Genomic DNA, 17,871 nt, shown 5'->3' with positions numbered 1-17,871 from the left:
CAGCAGCGCTACTGAAATATGCTCTAAAGTTTGCAGGCAAACCACAGAAGCTTGTAAAGTGCCAGGGGATTTCTCCGGTTTAATTATATAGACCCTGTTCCATAAACTGCTTGAATGGAATAAATACAAATAGCATTCCCTGCTTTGTGACCTCTCTGGGTTAACGAAATGCGCACAAACACCCACAGTCTGCTCCGGCTCAGAAATTCCACAGCATAAACACACAACCTGGCTGGAAGCTGTAGCCGGGTTTCAAGCCTTGGTACATACATGAGGACCGGCTGCTTGGACTCAGCAAGGAAATAATTTGTTGTTTATTTTCTGCTGCTGTCCTAAGCTGCAGACAGTGGGAATTGTTTGCAATGGACTGAAGAGGGAGAAGGAGTCCGAGATTTTGTTGTTCAGACTCTAAGTAGCAAATCTGCTTCTGCTGTCTGAAGAGGTGTATGTGAAGTAAGAGAAGCTGAGGAATTCCTCGAATCAGTAAGCAACCCACCCTTGGCTTTGAGAAGAAAACAGAGTGTTTGGAGAGGAACCTGTACTTTAATTATTCACTCTCCTGCATGTAAATTATTTCTGTTGCCATGACACGAAGGAGAATTTGATCCTACTGGAGACAAACTACCAAGATACCAGTTACTGTTCATGTGGCCAGTATGCAGTTTTCTCTTGTTCTCTTACCTTGTCCAAGCACACCATCCTTCCTATGACACAGAAAGAACTGTTAGTTGTTCTGTCTGGCCACAGCACCTGACAGACGTCTCCAGGAGTCTGCTGAAGTTTCACTCACTAAGCATTCAACACTACAGATGGAGGTGATAGAGCCAACAGCACTGCACCATCTCAACAGAGAACTGTTTTCAGGATTCAAGGATAGTACCTTAAAACCAACAGACTTTCTCCTCCCTGGACATTGAGCTTTCTTTTCTTGCTGCCATTTGTCTCAGTCTAGAACCCTCATAAGGCCAAGTAATACAAATGGTTTGGGGATATTTTCCTACTTTTACTAAGGATCCAAGGTGCTGTCTTCTACTTACCCTCACTTGGTTTTTTATTGGTTTGTTGTGGGTTTTTTTCTGAGGCTCTAAAGTTGCAGAACAGGAAAACGTTTGTCCTGTCATGTGAAGAAACAATACTGCAGCGATCGATACGTGGCACACAGCTGTAGGTCTCCAGAAACAGAACTTCTCCAGCTCCTGCTTGTAAAGTTCTCTTATACTGAACACCTCCCAAGCCCTCATCTTTCTCATAATGAGACTCGCCGCAGGGGGATCAGTGGGGACAGGTACTATTTTTAGGTGCTAATTGTGTTTGCCAATGAGAAGGAGAGAGTTCTCCTGCTGACCTGTAAACTGGGGCTGTTGACACTTGAACCAAGGCAATGAAAGAACTTAACAGCTTGGTGACTCTCATGTCACACCTCTGCTCTCTACTGCATCAGCTCAACTGTGCTAGCTGGAAGGTAACAGAAGAAAAACAGCATCTATCAAGCCACAAGCCAACCTCAGACCACCTAGCTAGACCAATAAAAGCATCAGACTGACAGAAGACAGACTGTTATTGCTACTCATCTGTGCTGTTCACGTAAATGGCACTTCACACACACAAGGATGAGTTGCTGCTCAAAAGGGATTCCAATTTACATAAAGAGAAGATGATGACACGCAGACAAGCTAGAGGATAGCAAAGGCAGTAAGGACATATATCTCGTGGTGAAGTAAGGATAAAACCTTGATGTTACATAAGGTTTTATTGCCGCAGCGTATATAACTGGTACTACAAAGAGGTGAAGTGCAAGGCCAGATGCCTTAGGTATTATGCACACATAGTCTCTTCTCTTTATTCCTTACTTTGATATGTAAGTAGGAGATCAGATGTCAAACCTTCTAGAGTCATTTTTTAAAAGAAGAAAGGATCTTTACTTTGCTCCTAAGGAACACCCTGTCACATAGCAGGGGTGGGAGTTATTTTCCACTCTGATCACTGGGAAAGAGCAAATACATTCCAGCATGCTGAAAACCATGAACCCACAGAAGCATGTGCAGACCTACCTTAAAAAGCAGACAGTCCCCTTGGTGCTCGGCATAAATGGAGGTGAGGCGGTACTGGTTCTCAGTCGTGATGTCGATCTGGTAGCCTGTTAGCGTGTAGCACACCTTGCGAAACTCCTGTATCTTGGTCTGGAAAACTTCTTTCAGACGCTGGTTCTTCAGTTCTGCACTTTCCACTTGCTTCTTCAGCTCTGTGTAAGGGGAGGGAACGGGTACATTCTTAGATGTCGTCAGCACAGAGCCCTTGTGCTGTATTTACAGTGCTACCCACACCAAGTGAATGGAAAAGGTTAATTACATTTTTAAGAAGTGAATTAAGCAGGCAGAGTAAAGAAACAGGTAAACCAGATTCCTCTCCTCAGGGCCCCAGCAGGCCAAAGGATAATAAACTGGGAAATAAGGAACACAGACATGTCTTGGTGGGATGGATTCTTCTTTTGCTCAGCTAGCTTTTCAACACCATACTACAAAATTCAACACCACAGCATCCATTTGAACACGCATCCATTTTCTACATGGGACCCAAGAGAAGGGTGTTACTCTACTGAAGCAGGAAAGTGGAAAAATGGTAAGAAATATGCCTCTGTAAGGCTGCATCAAGAAGAAGCTGCTCCCCGGCCCTGGTTGCTTCAAGAGGGAAATCTGCAACGTACTCTTGATTGGACTGAAAGTGCTTTGATCTCACATTGACGTGCTGCTTAGGAATCCCTCCACATTCAGGAAGGAGTTTTCAGTGTGATAAAAAGCCTGAAGAGCACCACTGCCTCTTTGCATTTGCTACCTTAACCGGACTAGTCCCTAGAAGAGCGGTCCTGGGAGACTGCCTGCCACTCACCCTGTATTTTATTGCTACAAAGGGAGCTGCCAGTAACTGTGACTCCTTCAAGAGGATACACAATTACCATGAATCTTTCGCCCAAGGTGCCTTCCAAGTAATTAGACCTCGATTTATCCCCCCATTAATTACAGAGATAGGCTTTATTTTAATATACACTAGAGATGTCTCCCAAGTCAGGCTGTTTTATCAACAGTGCAGACCAGGGTTAGGAACAAAACCTGATTCTTTCTAACAGCAAACAAATAGACTTCCTCCCTCAGATACCTCTTTGTCATTCTGAGGATTAAGGCTTTGTCTGTGCTGTGATTAGAGATACAATTACAGCACGTGTGGGCCACAGGTCTTTATTTTAGCTAGATCAGGGTCCAACAGTATGACAGCAGAAACTTCAGAGCAAGTTGACTGCCTGAGTACGAAGGAAGATTTGGGGCTGGGCTTATATAGCCCATGCTAAAGCACTGTTATTTCCCAAGCAAGCTGGAAAGGTTTTTGCTTGAGTCTTTAACTGAGAAGTATTTCCACTGGCTCCAATGGAGGATGGCAACTTCAAAGCCATGGACTTGCCTATGATTCACCTCTGAGCAGTTGCAAGCCCACCAGGAGAAAGGGAGACTCCTCTTATCTTTGGCACTGCTTTAGTGAGGTGCTCTGTGTGGGACAAAAGGATAATTCAATGTGTTAAGTTAAAGTGCCCTAAATGCCACTGAGGGTGGCCCTGCTCAGGAGTACTTTGGCCTTAATCCAATTCAGCTTAATCCCTGGGCAAGGATGAGATCTCTTTAATGGTTAAAGAGAACTACATGTCCCTTCACTTCTGAGTGAAAGCATCCACACAAGGAGAGTTAATGCTGGCCGACTCTTTACCTGTGGTTAATTCAGCACCACCTTCCTGAGTGGCTTGTGGAGATGATGCACAAGCAAAACATGCCCTTTAGTCCTGGTATCCCTGCAGCTGTACCTTGCTTTATCAAGAGGACCAAGCCAGTCCTAGGGAACATCAGCAGTTTGTTCAGTAAAACACTCTTAATATAGGGAACCACCAATTGCTCAAGGATATAAGGGATACAGAGTACCCAAACCCTGCTTACAGGCCCAAAGACTTACATCCTGCCCCTTCTCATAAGCTTGAAAAGGCTGTGCATTTCCTGACCACAAACATTCCCATTCATACCAAGCTCACCACCATGTGATTAACTCAGCCCTTCCTGGGATTGTTAGAACCTTCTTCCCATTATCTCATCTGGGTCTGGTCTTTGATTAAGCAAGTAATCAGCCTCTGAAATCAGGAGGTTAATTGGCAGCTCTGACCTCAATATCCTCACAGCCTTCATTCGGCCACGCAACTGTTAAGGACAAAATCCTATATATGAAAGTAAAAATTCAGTGACCACACTGCAGTGGTAAATAACCTTTTGTCACTGTCAGAGAGCACTGCCTTTAATATATAGCACATGTCCAAGGGCAGTATTTTTTTCCCTAATAAATGCAGTCTAGCCTTGGAAAAGTAAATCTGCCTTTTCCTACTGCATCTCAGAGGCCGCATTTCCTGACTTTTATAACCTTGGAGGTGGATGGCACCCTAATTCATGAACTCCTTGAACAGCTTTCATTATTCATGAAGAGTTAGCGCCTTGTCCACTGTTTTATCTCCCAGACCTAGTACTGCTAAAAGCCATCGTGAGCATTCTCACACAGGTTGGGTTGCAGCCTTATCACTCACCCAACAAGCAGACACTCAACTAGGTTAGAACTGGACTAGCCAGACCACAACCATATGAATCTAGAATAGCAACTAACTGATGGCAACTGATTCCCTTCACTACTCTCAGGGTGCAGATGGAAACTTGAATCAAGTGTTTTATGCAAGAAATCCCAAGCTTTTCAATTTAACTGCAAGCCTTCACTCTCAAGAGCATGCCCTCACCTCTTCCCTGTTGTTCCTCCTGGCCCTCTTTCCATTGCCTGCAGCAGTTCTGGTGTATTACTGTGTCAGCCATCCTGGCTGAAGGAATTCATCTGCATGAAAAAACCTCATCCCCCTGTTAGAGATGCCTTGTGTCAGCCACTGGCACAATGTGCTGAACTCGGTAACTGCTAATGTAGATGCAGCCAAATGTGCCAGCACCTGCCAGGGATGGGATAAAGCCTTGTCATCCCCTTCATGGCTCCATCAGCAATTCCCTAACAGTGTTTCTTTAGCTTGCGGTTGGGGCAGAAGAAAACAAGCAGGCACAGGGACACGAGAGGAATACCTGAGTTTGCAGCTGCCCCCAGTGAAAGGTCCACTGGACCCTGACTGTAAAGCAGAGATCACTCTTCCTTTGGACCCAATTCAACTGCAGTCCTCAGTAGTTCAGTTACAGCCACTGCTGCCCCCACCTTCTCCAGTATTTATCCCATGGAAAAAATTCAACCAGGGGCTATTCCCAGGTTAACTCAGGACAACACTTAGGACTTCGTTTACTCCCCTGCTTTCCACTGAGGGCTCTGCCAACTCAACCAAGAAGCCACATTGTGAGGAGGATTCACAGAAGAGGAACTTGATAGGAAGGTAACCTGAGATTTGAGAAAGGTAGGATAGGATCCCACTGCTGAAACAAAGCTGTATGAGATGCCCTGGGATATTTTTCAGGGCTTCCTTACCTCACTTCTGGAGGTTCTGTGTCATACCAGCCAGCCCCACACTAACGTCTCAGGCACTCTGGGGTGTCTAAATTGGCAGAGTATGTTCATTTTAGGTACTGGGTACCTGTGTAGCCTCTCTGCACCATGGATGTGTCCATGTATGGCCCTGGCACTGCAGATTCCCTGCACCCAGAGAACAGCACGAGCAGCATATGCACTGCCTTGGGTTCAGCAATTAATCTTTCTAATTTTTCCCCCACCGAGTGCAGATGTTAAGCTAAGAGGCAGCTCATTGTTTGCTCTGAATCTGAATTCAGAGATGTGATGGTGCCAGTTCTTAAGCCTCACCTAAATATGACCGATTCCCACCAAATTTCCAGCATTGTCAGAAAAAATTGATTTAAAAGTCATCGTCTGCACAGAATGCAACTCAGTGTGCATTTAAGGCACAGCCACAGAGCGTTTAAGGCACAGCCACAGAGACCACTGAACAGAGGGAGATGGTTTTGAGTTGCATTAACAGAGCAGCATTACCAATTCCAGCTGCGGAACACTGAACGTTTTGATCCTTTAAGATCTGTCACAACTTCTGGAGAATTAGATTTCATTAAATCTTTAAAAGACAGTGTTTAAAAACTAAAATCCCTGTATTTAAAGTACCCATTTGAGTTCCTGTGCTCGACTCTGTTACATTTGCATAAAACAGGGGAGAGAAGCTGTAGCCTTGCAGAAGCCATGGACGGGGTAAGTCACACCACAAACATCCTTCATCCCAGAGAAGTGATACCGAAGCATCCCTCACTGAAGCGTGGATGAAACAAGTAAGAACTGGGAAAATAAGCACGAGATCTGGCAGGCTATGCCTTGGTCAGGGATAACGACTGGCTGTTTACCTTGTGTAGAAGAAACATAAATGGGAGCAGAGAGAACAGGAATATAAATGGAAAACATACTGCCCCATCTCCTTTGTATTCAGGTCAAGAAACTGTACAAAAAGTTGCTGGTCCTGAAAAGTTTGATGGAGGAAAAAAAGCCCTCCCTGAAAAAAGTCATTAACCTGTTACAAAATTAATAGTGCCAAATGATTAAGCTTCCCCTAATGATGCTGCTTCTTGAAACACCTTGTATTTTCACACACTTATATCGACTTTAATGAATAATTCAAACTATTTTGGGTAAATAAATAAAATATGAGTTGGGCTTTCTTTGGTCTCTTATCGAAAATGTCACTGCTTTTTATTCCATTGCCTTTACACTCCTTACATCTGAAAACGCTCACAGCTGCCTGGAAATACCACAGCTTTGGCTCTTGCTCCGAGTTCAGCGAGGTCAATCAATAGCAATAGCAGTCTGTACACCAAAGGACACCAAATCCACGCTTAACCGCAGGGAAAGAGGAGGAAACAATGTGGCTCTCAACATGCCGAAAGTAGCATGAAATTAAATGTATCACTACTCTTTTCCAGGAAAACACAAATTTGTTCTGCCCATCCTCAAAGATGCCACAAGCCATGTAGCTGCACTAATTCAGTTGTGATCACAGCTAGTATCTGTCTCTCTCTCACAAAGGCCTGAAGTCCTTTCTAACTCTCCATTAAAGGTTATTTTCCCTTAGTAACATATTTGGGGGTCACTCAGTCCAACACACATATTTACACGTGAAGTATTTACACATGAATTCCCATCCCCGCTCACCCTGCCAGAACGCCTCAGACAGATGCCACCCAACACTGCTATGAAGGATGCTGTACTTTTACCAACCCTGCTCTATCTAAACAACAAACTGCAGATTTTGTTTCATAGAATCCTAGACTGGTTTGGGCTGGAAGGATCCTTAAAGCTCATCCACTTCCAACCCTCTGCCACAGGCAGGGACACCTTCCACTAGAGCAGGTTGCTCCAAGCCCCTGTGTCCAACCTGGCCTTGAACACTGCCAGGGATGGGGCAGCCACAGCTTCTCTGGGCACCCTGTGCCAGCGCCTCAACATCCTCACAGTGAAGAACTTCTTTGTAACATCTCATCTCAATCTCCCCTCTTCCATTTTAAAACCATTCCCCTTGGTCCTATCGCTACGTGCCCTTGTTTCCAGCACACAAAAGGAATGCCAGTCCATCTTGCCCACCCAAGGTCCGTAATGGGAAGAGGAAATGCTATGTTCTCAATTCCAAAAAGCAAGGCTACAATTACCTTTATTCTCTCCCACCTACACAAGCTGCTTCTCTCCATTTCCACAATGCTGTGCCTGCCATGCAATGCCACTCATCAATCACCCCCACTTGTACCTCCAACCTGTTATTTAATTATGCTCTCCTATTCCAGGTCTGGCCTTCCCATCCCACTCTCTGTAACTGTACCACCATCCTTCTGCACCTGAACTCCTTTCAGCCATTGCCCTGCTCCAACCCAGCTGAAATTTTCTCTTCCAGCTTTAGTTTACGAGGAAGACTGTCTGGAAAAAAAGAAAAAGAGAAGGCATTCTGTGCTATTCTGTGAAGGACACAATATAAAAGTAAATTGTATTGTATTAAATAAAGCCTAATAGAAGAAGAGCTGAGCATTTTCTGATGTAGGCAAGTTTATGACCATTGCTTTTGAGAAATAAAATTCGCTTTGCTAGATTTTATAGGTGTGTTTTATGCCCTGGGGGAGCGGGACCGGGCAGCCCGGCTGGTGCGGCAGCCCCACGCCACCCTTACTCGACCTTACAGTCTGGCAGGCTCACACTGCTCCCTGCAGAACTTGCAATTGGCGACGTTACGACCATGAATTATAAGTTTTCTTGAAGGTAAAAACAGCTTTATATTCAACAGACTGCACTGGCTGTTCAATTTTCAACCTAAGTGGTATTTATTTGATCAGTCAACAGTGGTTTATTTTTAAACCCTGCATGTACCATATGGCTCAGTGCACCTCCCAGTCCCCTCCTCCAGCCACCACTTGCCCTTCCAGCGGCTCAGGGAAGAGTTTTCAAAGGCAGCACACGACAAGTAAAGGTCTCCAGCACCATGGCCAGCTACAGCCCTTGCACTGCCCAAGAACCCTCCACCAAGAACGTTTCCTGTGTTTCTCTTCAGTGAACCTGGTTGTCCGAAGCCCCCATTTCAGACAACCCACGTTATCTTTCCAAGGCTGTAATTTCCTGGAAAGAAGTCCACAATTAACCTTTATCCTTAGCTAACAAAGTAGCAAAGGACACCAGAAGGCTAGAGGTGAAAGAAACAGGACATTGAGGACCAGAAAGTTCCCATGAAACACTATGGAAGAGGATGAACTTTCTCTTGTAGCACCTACACACACATATAATATCAAATAGGATTAAGTAAATGGTTCTTTTCTTCTTCTGATGACAGTAAGATTACCATGCAAGGTTTCAAAACTCACAATCACACTTGAAGTTGGCCTGTGTACAGGATTCAGCCCTGGCAGATGAACCAACACCAAGCAAAAGGCTCCTTTTGGGGATCCCAGCCTTCTGTGCCCTTCTTCTCCTTGTTGGCAAAGCTGTTTGAGTGGGGGAAAGCAGGAAACAAGTGGGCTTTAGGAAGCTTAGCTCAGCTCGTGTTGCTCTCACTGAAGGCAGTGAAGTGTTGTGTAAAAAGACCCTCGGTAGCTTTAAAATTACTGGTTTAACTGATGTGAGCAGCCTGCTTGCAGCAATACACAACTCAGTGGGGATGGCAACACTCACCCCAGACACAGGATAAATTAACCTCAGGAGAGCTATTTTATTGCCCAAGGTGGAATCCACCAATTAGCATGATGCGGCACAAACCATTTGGAGGTTAGAACTGTCACACTGCTCATAAATCGTGAGCTGACCAGGAAGCCATCTCCCTCCATCCCTCGAATGATGATTAACATCTATCCACATTTCCCTTCCACATGGCAATTACAGACCCAAGAGCACTCCCCAGAACAAAGTGATGTCAGTCAGAAGCTGGAGCTAGTCATTAACTTCAGATGCAAAAAATAGCCTCACCTTAAAAATACAAATACACCGTGTCACTTGAGTTCACGGGAAAGTAGTTATCCTCAGCTTCTAGAACAAGCCAGCAAGTATCAGGCACAAGTCTTCCAGCCTACCTGTTTTCCAGGTATAAAGAAAGTCACTGGGATTTTTATGGGCCGCAGTGCAAGGCTGGTAGCGAGAACACGGGCACATTTGTATTGCTTGTCAGAGGAAGGGGAATCACTTCTGTGGTCTTGAAACTGCTCAAGTGTCTAATGTAAGCATTAATCCCAGGGACTATATAATTAACAGATGTAATACGCACTGTTCATTATGTGGGGTGGTCTGAGAAGCATCTAATTTCCTCCCTGTCTGCTCACCTCCCCCTGTGCTCTGCCCATTATTTTGTTTCCACTGGCACATCACCACTATTACTCCTACCCCAACTCACCGGATGCTATTTAAACCTCTGAAACAGCAGCCAACATCTGCTATTAAAACAAACACACAGAAAACTGCTCCAGAAAGATTTGTTTGTTCCCTCTCAAAGTGAAGCTTTCTTGCAGGAGTTACAGCCATTCACAATGCAGGGTGGACAATATGCAATCATGCATTAGAGAGTGCTTTGCAGTTTATTAGGTAATGATGTTCACCGAGGCTACAAACAGGAGCTTTTCACCGTTGGCAAGAGATGATTTCAAGCTTTCCCAGGAGCAAAGCTGTTTTGCTCTTACTCCAGGAATTCTTTATGCTCGAATCCTGAAGCTGAGACTCATGGAAATGCTACTTTGACTCGTGATAGTGTCCAAGATTAGGTTGAGTATCTAGTCTCCCTCTCTTCCCTGCATAAAGATATTGTAGCTTTGCAGACAGATGGATCTAAATATAGAACTAAAACCTGAAGAGATTCCTCCCATTTCTAAAGCAGCTTATCAACTAAATATGTGGTGTAAGACAGAGTCTGAGATGGGATAGGGCACCACGCAGGCATCCTTAAGTTCTTATTTGGGATGCAGAGGCCGAACTCAAAACCCTGCAGACCCCCTGACTATTTGGAGCGTGGTTAGAAATAAGCCCATGCTGCTGCATGGAACTAAATCCCTTCTACCCATAAACTGCCTCTCTTCTTGACATTATAACGCTATTGCCATCTCCAGAACTCACTTTCTGCAGCCAAAGCCCAGTGCCTCCATCCTCTAGGTAAAGAGCAGCTCTGCTGAAAGGCCAGCCTGGCATTTCATTTGTTCCCATGGCCTGTGCTAATGGAAGTGATTCTGCTGTGCGCAGCGTGTGAGGCAGGCTGGAGGGGCACGGGAAAACACACACCAGTTTAGCCAGCACAGCGGGATGGAAGTACAATTGCAACAGATGAAGGCAGGTCTCTGCAGCACGCCACCTGATTTGTGTTTTTAATGGGAGAAGATTGTGGAGTTTGTTTTAGGGCTTTTGTGCCGAAGGAAATTAAGCTCTAAAAAGCCTCCACTCCTCCTATTCAACCGTTTTTTAACCCCCGTTTATCACTTTAATAGAGTTTTCAAGTGTTGGCACTGCAATCGTATTGCTCCTGGCCTGAAAGCACTCTGGATGCCAACTAGTCAAACCTTCCCCAAACCCTCCTCTTTGCTCTTTGTACTCCTACAGCAGGCACCAAAGGTACTTACTGTGCTCAAAATTCACACCACACGTTTCCTCTGTGCATTCCTCTCAGTGCCTTGGACCTCCTCTCACAGGACAGCAGCTCTGCCCTTGTTTTATTGGCATATTTTTCATGTTCTACTTCATTTTCTGGTGTCCACTTTATGAAAACAATCCTTTAAAGGTGATTGTGCTGGAGCTGAATGAAACACCGGTTCAGCATGGAGAACAGCAGAACAGCAAGAGGGGAGGAAGAGCTTTCAAATAACAAAACTGCAGGAATGTGACACAGAAGTAAGGACAAGCAATCTTTTTTCCCTGAAGCATGAAAGATGTTTGGAAACAGAGCCATCTCCTGGATAATCAGGCTTTCAATCACATTATTCCAGCCTCTGGAGCTCATGTTTCCATCACAGAAGTCTGAAGCGTTATTACAGATCAGGAGGGTTATTTCCCTTAACCTTGTGCTAATGTTCTGGAGCAAGAGGTAAAGGCTTGAAGTCTCCAGGCAATGCCCACAAACCTTCCCAAGCCTGGAGGCACACCCAAACCATCTCTGGGCAGAGAGATGAGAAAGGTAACATCTGTCTCAGCCCAAGTGCCAACTCTCCCCTCCTGATCCTGAATTATTCATCACATGCTAACTTCCAAGCCAGATCCATTTTAAATTTTTAAATATTTAATAATTGGGTGTTAAATATTCATGCAATTTTATTAGAAATTTGGGAAGATGGGCACTAAGGCTCTAATTGTTAAGTTCATCATAGGGACTGACTGGCTACTCACAGAGAATTTCTAGCTTCCAAGACAGGGAGAGGGAAGAAGAAAAAGGGCAAACCAAGTGTTTATGGACCTCCCTGACTGTAAATCACAAGAAACACAGATACCTGTGCCCTTTGTTTAAAAAGGAACCATCTTTTAATGAAAAAGCTGAGAAACCTACTCTGGGAATATGCTAGAAAGCCCTCAGCTGCAGTTTAAAGAGTTTAATTGCAGTGTCATAGAGAAAGATGTCCACCTTGGATACCTGTAGTGTATCTGGCTGGGAAAAGGACAGCTGAGCAGCCTCTGACTCCAAGAGCTACAAGGAAAATGTGGAATAGGTCTCAGCTGTGGTTCAGGGCAGATGCAGTGAAAGTTCAGCTCAACACACACCTAGAAGGAGACAGATTTCCCCCTTGATGCCTACTCAGAGAAGTCATCAGGATATAGTTTCTCCTGAGCAGGACTGACAACTTCATTCATTAAACATCCATGCTTGTTTCCTCCATATAGTTCCTGCAGACCATGCTTGCTTCTTTTCTACCCCTCCTCTTTAGTAGATGACATCTCTTTAACCCTGATCCACGCAGAGAGCAAGCCCATGTTCCTGTCCCTCTCTATTATGAGGCCACGTTCCCAAGCATGCCAGAAATTGTATGGTTTACACAAAAGACAACACATAAGCCCTGGAATTATATGCAAATGAATGGATGTGCTCCTCACTTCTTATCATTACAACTTTGACTTTCCAACAACTGCATGGGGTGATTTCTGCCCCAGCTTTCAAACAAAGGGCATCTCTATGTTATTAACATCTCACTGTGGCAAGCGGTTTGTCACCTCTCACAAAAATGAGCTGAAAAGACACCAGCAATTATTCCTGAGGAGATTATTGGGTGCCTGTGTCCCAGCATGGCAGCTGGAAGCTAAAATGAAATAATATTCGCTAGGAAAATTCCTTTTCCAAGTCAAGAGAACATGGAACAGATTAAAAAAATGAACTAAATGGGAAACAAACACAAAACTAGAGGAAGAGTCAAGCTTCTTCCCTTCAATTTCATTCATCTCCGTAACAACATAAGGAGCACGTCTTCAAAGAGAACTAAAAGGTCCTGATTATGACACAAGATGACAGGATATTAACTTTGGGATCTTATCCTGGGAAGGAGCTTGTGTGTTATAAATAAAAGACCCTAAGGAGGAATGACTCAAGAACCTCTTCCCAGTTGCAAAAATCCACCTGATTTCTAGGCCTTGTGTGTTTGGTTCTTCCAACACTTTTTAAGCACTGAGAACCACACACCTGCATGACAGACAAATGTTCCCTCTTCCTGGGATTGCTGTGTAATTCCTGGTTGTATCTTACAACACAAGCCAAGAACCAACATTTCCTTGGCTGATGTTCATGAGTGAAGATGAGCAGAAGCCTCATCTCATTTCAAGCAAGCAATTACTCACAGCTCTTGGACAGAAATGAGTAAGTAGGGTCCATGCCTGTGTGAGAAGGACGAAGGGATCCAGGCACCCAAACTTCTTCAGCAATAAAGAAAATGCTGTTGAATAAAGCGATGGTCTACTACTATTACCTTTGAGGACAGGTCATTTCTAGTTACATATCAAAACTGTTTTTAAGAAAACCCCAAAATCCCAACCTAACAGTCTGTCCCTGGAGATAAAACGGAAATTACTTATGAAGTGAAGTAGTTTTGCTGAAGCAGCCCATTACCTTCACCTCTGTGAAAAAATGATTTTCATTACTTTGATGGAAGCATTTCTAAACACCTACACCCATGGTTAGAGATCTCCTCTCTGGAGCCAGAGAAGCACAAGGAGATCTGGGCAAGTTTCCTGTTTGTGATGATGGGAAAGAACAAACTATAGCTGCATTTTTGGGTGCATATTGCAACAGCTTCAAGCTCAGCCTTTCCATACAACTTATAAACATATTAAAAAAATCAGGAGCTCTGTCTGTTTCAAGTCCAAGAAACATCCATACAGAACACAGCGGTCCAAAATGGAGCACTTTAGTGTGTTTGTTTCTTCACCAGCATTACAAGAAGCTTCTCTACATCACCTAAGAGATGTAGTCCAGAGTCAGCCATCATGCTGCCGCCATACATTCACACAATACATCATGCAAGCATAGGAATAAAAAGCCAATAGGTAGAATAATGCAGCCAGGGGCCAGAACAGATCCATGAGGAGGTGAGGGCATGCAGTGACTTTTATAACGTTAACTTAAGGGCAATCTGTAATAAGTAATGAAGAAAAAGGACTAGGAATAAGACAGAGAGAATGCAGAAAAGATTTCAGGACTGAGCCAAGCACTCAGAAACCTATAAAAGAAAAAGTAATAAAATAGTGGGATTTGGAAGAAAGAGAGACAGACAAATGCAGCCAACATAGAACACTGTATACACCTACCTGCTAAAGACAACTCCGTCTGTCAGTTCTTAGTGTAGAACAAGAGCAGTTTGAATAAAGGATCAAGGCAAATCACCCACGAGGTTAAATCAGTACCACTTGTAACTCTTATCAGCTGAAGGACTTTGGTGGAGGAACAAGCAGGAGTGGTGAGTGATTCCACACCTGCATGTTCAAATTACCTTAAGCGAGGCAAGCAGAACCACGGGGGAAGACCTCAAATCACAAAAGAATACTTGAGGACAGATCTAATACGACAGAAACCCTTTCTTTTTTTCTAAGAAAGAGATATTTTCCTGCCCTATAAGCCTTTTTGCAGCAGCAGTAAAAAACCCAATATCCAAATGACAGATTGCTGCTACAAGGCAGAAGGTTCAGTGTCTCTTCTTTCAAAGGAAGGCCACGGGAAGAGTGTAGTAGAGGGACTTGAGAGCCTTAGAGTTTAAACTAGAGCTTTTGGCATAATCTAACTGCAAATAATGATAATGATAAAATGCTCTGATAGAGGAGGTTTGGGTGGAGAAAAAAGGTGAGGGAAGTAGAAACAGTCTCAATGAAAATCTTATTTAGCAATTTTCCCTTAATGTGCTTAAAAATTCCACTGAAGTCATCATTCTGGAGCGATGACAAACTCCTGGGATAAAGGCTGGAAAATCCTGGTAGTTGTGTCACATTTAGCAAGTCAAAGATATGTTTGTATAAGGCTGTAGAGGGCTAAATCCATTTTACATGCTGTATGTATTATTAATTTCTGACAGTGGGCTTAGAAAAACCTAATTCGCTGGAATACGAGCTCCCTTTGAGCAGAGGGAAGCCTTTTCAAAACTCATCTTTTATTGACTGAGTCATTTTTGAGTCAATCTGTCTGCTTTCGGCAAGACAAGAGTTTTAAATCTTCTCTCTTTTTTTCCTCCTTTTTGAGTCGTGGCAAGTCTATTAAAACCTGCTAATGTATGCAGCAAGGCCTCTGATTTGAAATGTAATGAATTCCTCAGATAGTGGCAGATTAGGGGGGGAAGATGACAGAAACAGCCAAAAAAAGAACTCTCTAGAAAAAGAGGAGGAGAAAGGGTGAGAGGGAACGAGCAAGATTAACCCTTTTTATCCAGAAGAAGACAAACTTTAAGCTCCATTAATGGAAGCAGTTAATAAAGCAGAACTGGAAGAGGCAGAGCATCTTCAGGCTCGCCTTAGAGCTGAACAAGACCGAGAATAAATGAATCTTTCCTCCTAGAGTCTCTTGTAAGATTAGCTAATTCCCTAAGTGACAAATGAATAACTTGGAGAAAATTAGCTCCATCCATATAAATAAGCCTTCATATTCCAAACTCGTCACCCAGAGCTTCCCAGGCGAATGCCCTGAGATATTTCTGCTGTTGTGTAACAGATGGTTTCCTCCTCCCCCCCTCCTTGGTTTGGTTCCAACCGCAGTATCTTTCAGGTGATCTTGTTTTAGCACAAAAATGAGCAATTTGGGTGTAAATCATCAATCCTATTAGTGCTTGGCAGTTTTATTGTAGTTGGCATCTTTGAAGTGCTGGACAAACATTATGGAGTTACACAAATGAGAGATTAGCACTGTCTCCATTTTACAGATAGAAGAGCTAAGGAAAAGAAAGTCAAAGATGCTACTTAATTTGACAGCACTGATATGGTGACAGCCTGGGCTGAGAGCACAGAATCTGCTGAATCACAGCACAGACCTGGGATACCTTTGTGTTTAACAAGAAAATTCATAGCTCAGCCTTGAATTTGACGGCTTTAAAAAATGAAATTAGCTCTATAATAAAGTTCTAATGAAACAAAACCTTAGAGAAAAGTGTCTGATGGAGCACAGGTGACCCAGTGGATTACAACTACAATTAAGCTCAGCAGAACTGAGTAAATACAGGAGGCTGAGAAGCACATCCTGTCAACCTAATGCCCCTTTGCTAATGACAGGCACTGAAGTGTTTTAACAATTGAGAAATCCCAAGTAACAGAGGCCAAATCCTTCCATTTAACATGCAGCAAAGGTATGCAAGTCCATGCATGTCTCTTTCCCTACAGATGCAAGGCATTCAGTTCCCCATCACACAAGTCAAACTACAAAAGGCAGAAAAGAGTTTAAAGAAGTGCAAAGTTAGCTCAAAAGCTGCTGGAGGCACAGAGACGGTGAAAAGTGACTGTGAGCTGGAAAAAACAGCAGCAGGAAATCTTTGCAGTGGGATACAGGCCACAGGTAACAGCGTTATCTCGGAGGCCAGCAAGCTCTGGGAATTAGCCTGGCTTTTCAAACTGCTCCCAGGTATTGTCTGCCGTTGCTGGCAGAAACACATTTTTCCCCACTCTGGAGAATAACAATGGCTGTATGCCTGTGCCCACTGTCCCTTGATGGGATTTTCCTCAACTGGAAAACGGCCTTTTCCTACCTGTCTGTTTTGCTTCACAACCCTGACGTGAAGGCTGCAGAATTGACAGATAGGAACTTTTACACCTCCACATATTAGTGCTTTCAGAAAGAAGAAGAGGTCACGCTTGCTTTTATGTTTGTAGACACAATCCTGACCTTTCGCTTGGTCCCAACACTGATTCAATAGCTGGCACTCACTCTCTGCATCAGTAATGAACAAAAGGTTATGGCAGGGAGCATGCTGGGTTGTGGATATACCATTTTCCTCAGAAGCTAAGAAACTTAGAGCTGGACTGTTACAGAGGCAAAGCATTTTCCTGGCAAATCACTTTTATTTGGGAACAAGGGCACGAACCAGGACTGTGGTATCAGCCCTTATGTCCTGCACAAACACCATTTGTGCTACTGCATTCTGCCTCCAATTTAGAAAGACACTTCTCTCTTGCTGCCATAAGGACTGTTTCTGCGTGGCACTAAGCAGTTCCTATGTTTCACGCTAGCTGTGGATGCATTTTAGTGATGGATGCAACCCCTCTGCATATCTCCTATTGCTGTGAAGTTTACAAAGCACTTTAGGAATCCCGAGAGGCTGACATCCTTATTGCAGCAAAGCCCTGCTGACACCAACTGCTGTAGCAGGCTCAAAGAACAGCCTACTCCAGAATATCACTATTTAGATTTTCCAACTGCAGTCTGCATTCTCCTTACACAGCCTCCAGCTCCCTCCTTCCTGCCCTGTTCGTTTGAAGATCCCCTTGCTTCTTGGTGTTGCTTGAACTTTTCTATCTCTTTAATTCCTGAGAGCTCTGAACCAAACGCTGCCTTAGTGCAGGACCTACCCTGTTTGAAATAAGATCAGGCAAGAAACCAAGATCCATAGTGCTTAGTCACCAAAGAGAACATTTCGGTATAGAAAACGAGCATAGCAGATAGGTAACCTTGACTCTTGGTCTCCAACGATCCACACCCCCAAGGGAGCAAATGCACAGAGAAATCTGCTCTCTTGCATTGCAGCCTCCTGTGAGAAGGACTCATTTCAGGTTTAGGTTTAGAGATTTCACTCTCTGCTGCTGGGAACACTTCTCACTGGGGTCAGTGACACCAAAGGCTATGGAGACTGTGCTGCTGGCATGAAGGGCACTGCTGGGACAGGTCAGCCAGAGGATTAGGAACAGCGTGTTGAGGGACAAGTG

At 44.1% G+C, this 17,871-nt stretch overlaps 1 protein-coding gene across 4 annotated transcripts in view; it reads right to left on the bottom strand.

Moving 5' to 3' along the window:
• Positions 1-17,871, bottom strand: part of MAD1L1 (mitotic arrest deficient 1 like 1) — a 368,957-nt gene that overhangs the window by 88,602 nt on the left and 262,484 nt on the right. For all 4 annotated transcript variants that reach the window (XR_009963812.1, XM_062613593.1, XM_062613591.1 and 1 more), the window contains exon 17: positions 2,052-2,242. Coding sequence is in view for 3 of the 4 variants with exons in the window: in XM_062613593.1 (XP_062469577.1) it covers positions 2,052-2,242 (191 nt within the window). In the remaining variant the exon portion in view is untranslated. The remainder of the gene's footprint in view (positions 1-2,051; positions 2,243-17,871) is intronic.

The sequence above is a fragment of the Pezoporus occidentalis genome, unplaced genomic scaffold, assembly GCF_034315485.1.
Source record: "Pezoporus occidentalis ecotype Australia unplaced genomic scaffold, CSIRO_AGI_Poc_V1 ctg169, whole genome shotgun sequence".
Classification (NCBI taxonomy): Eukaryota; Metazoa; Chordata; class Aves; order Psittaciformes; family Psittacidae; genus Pezoporus; species Pezoporus occidentalis.
Note: the sequence above shows the minus strand (reverse complement) of the source record. Positions and strands in the feature narration are given on the sequence as shown.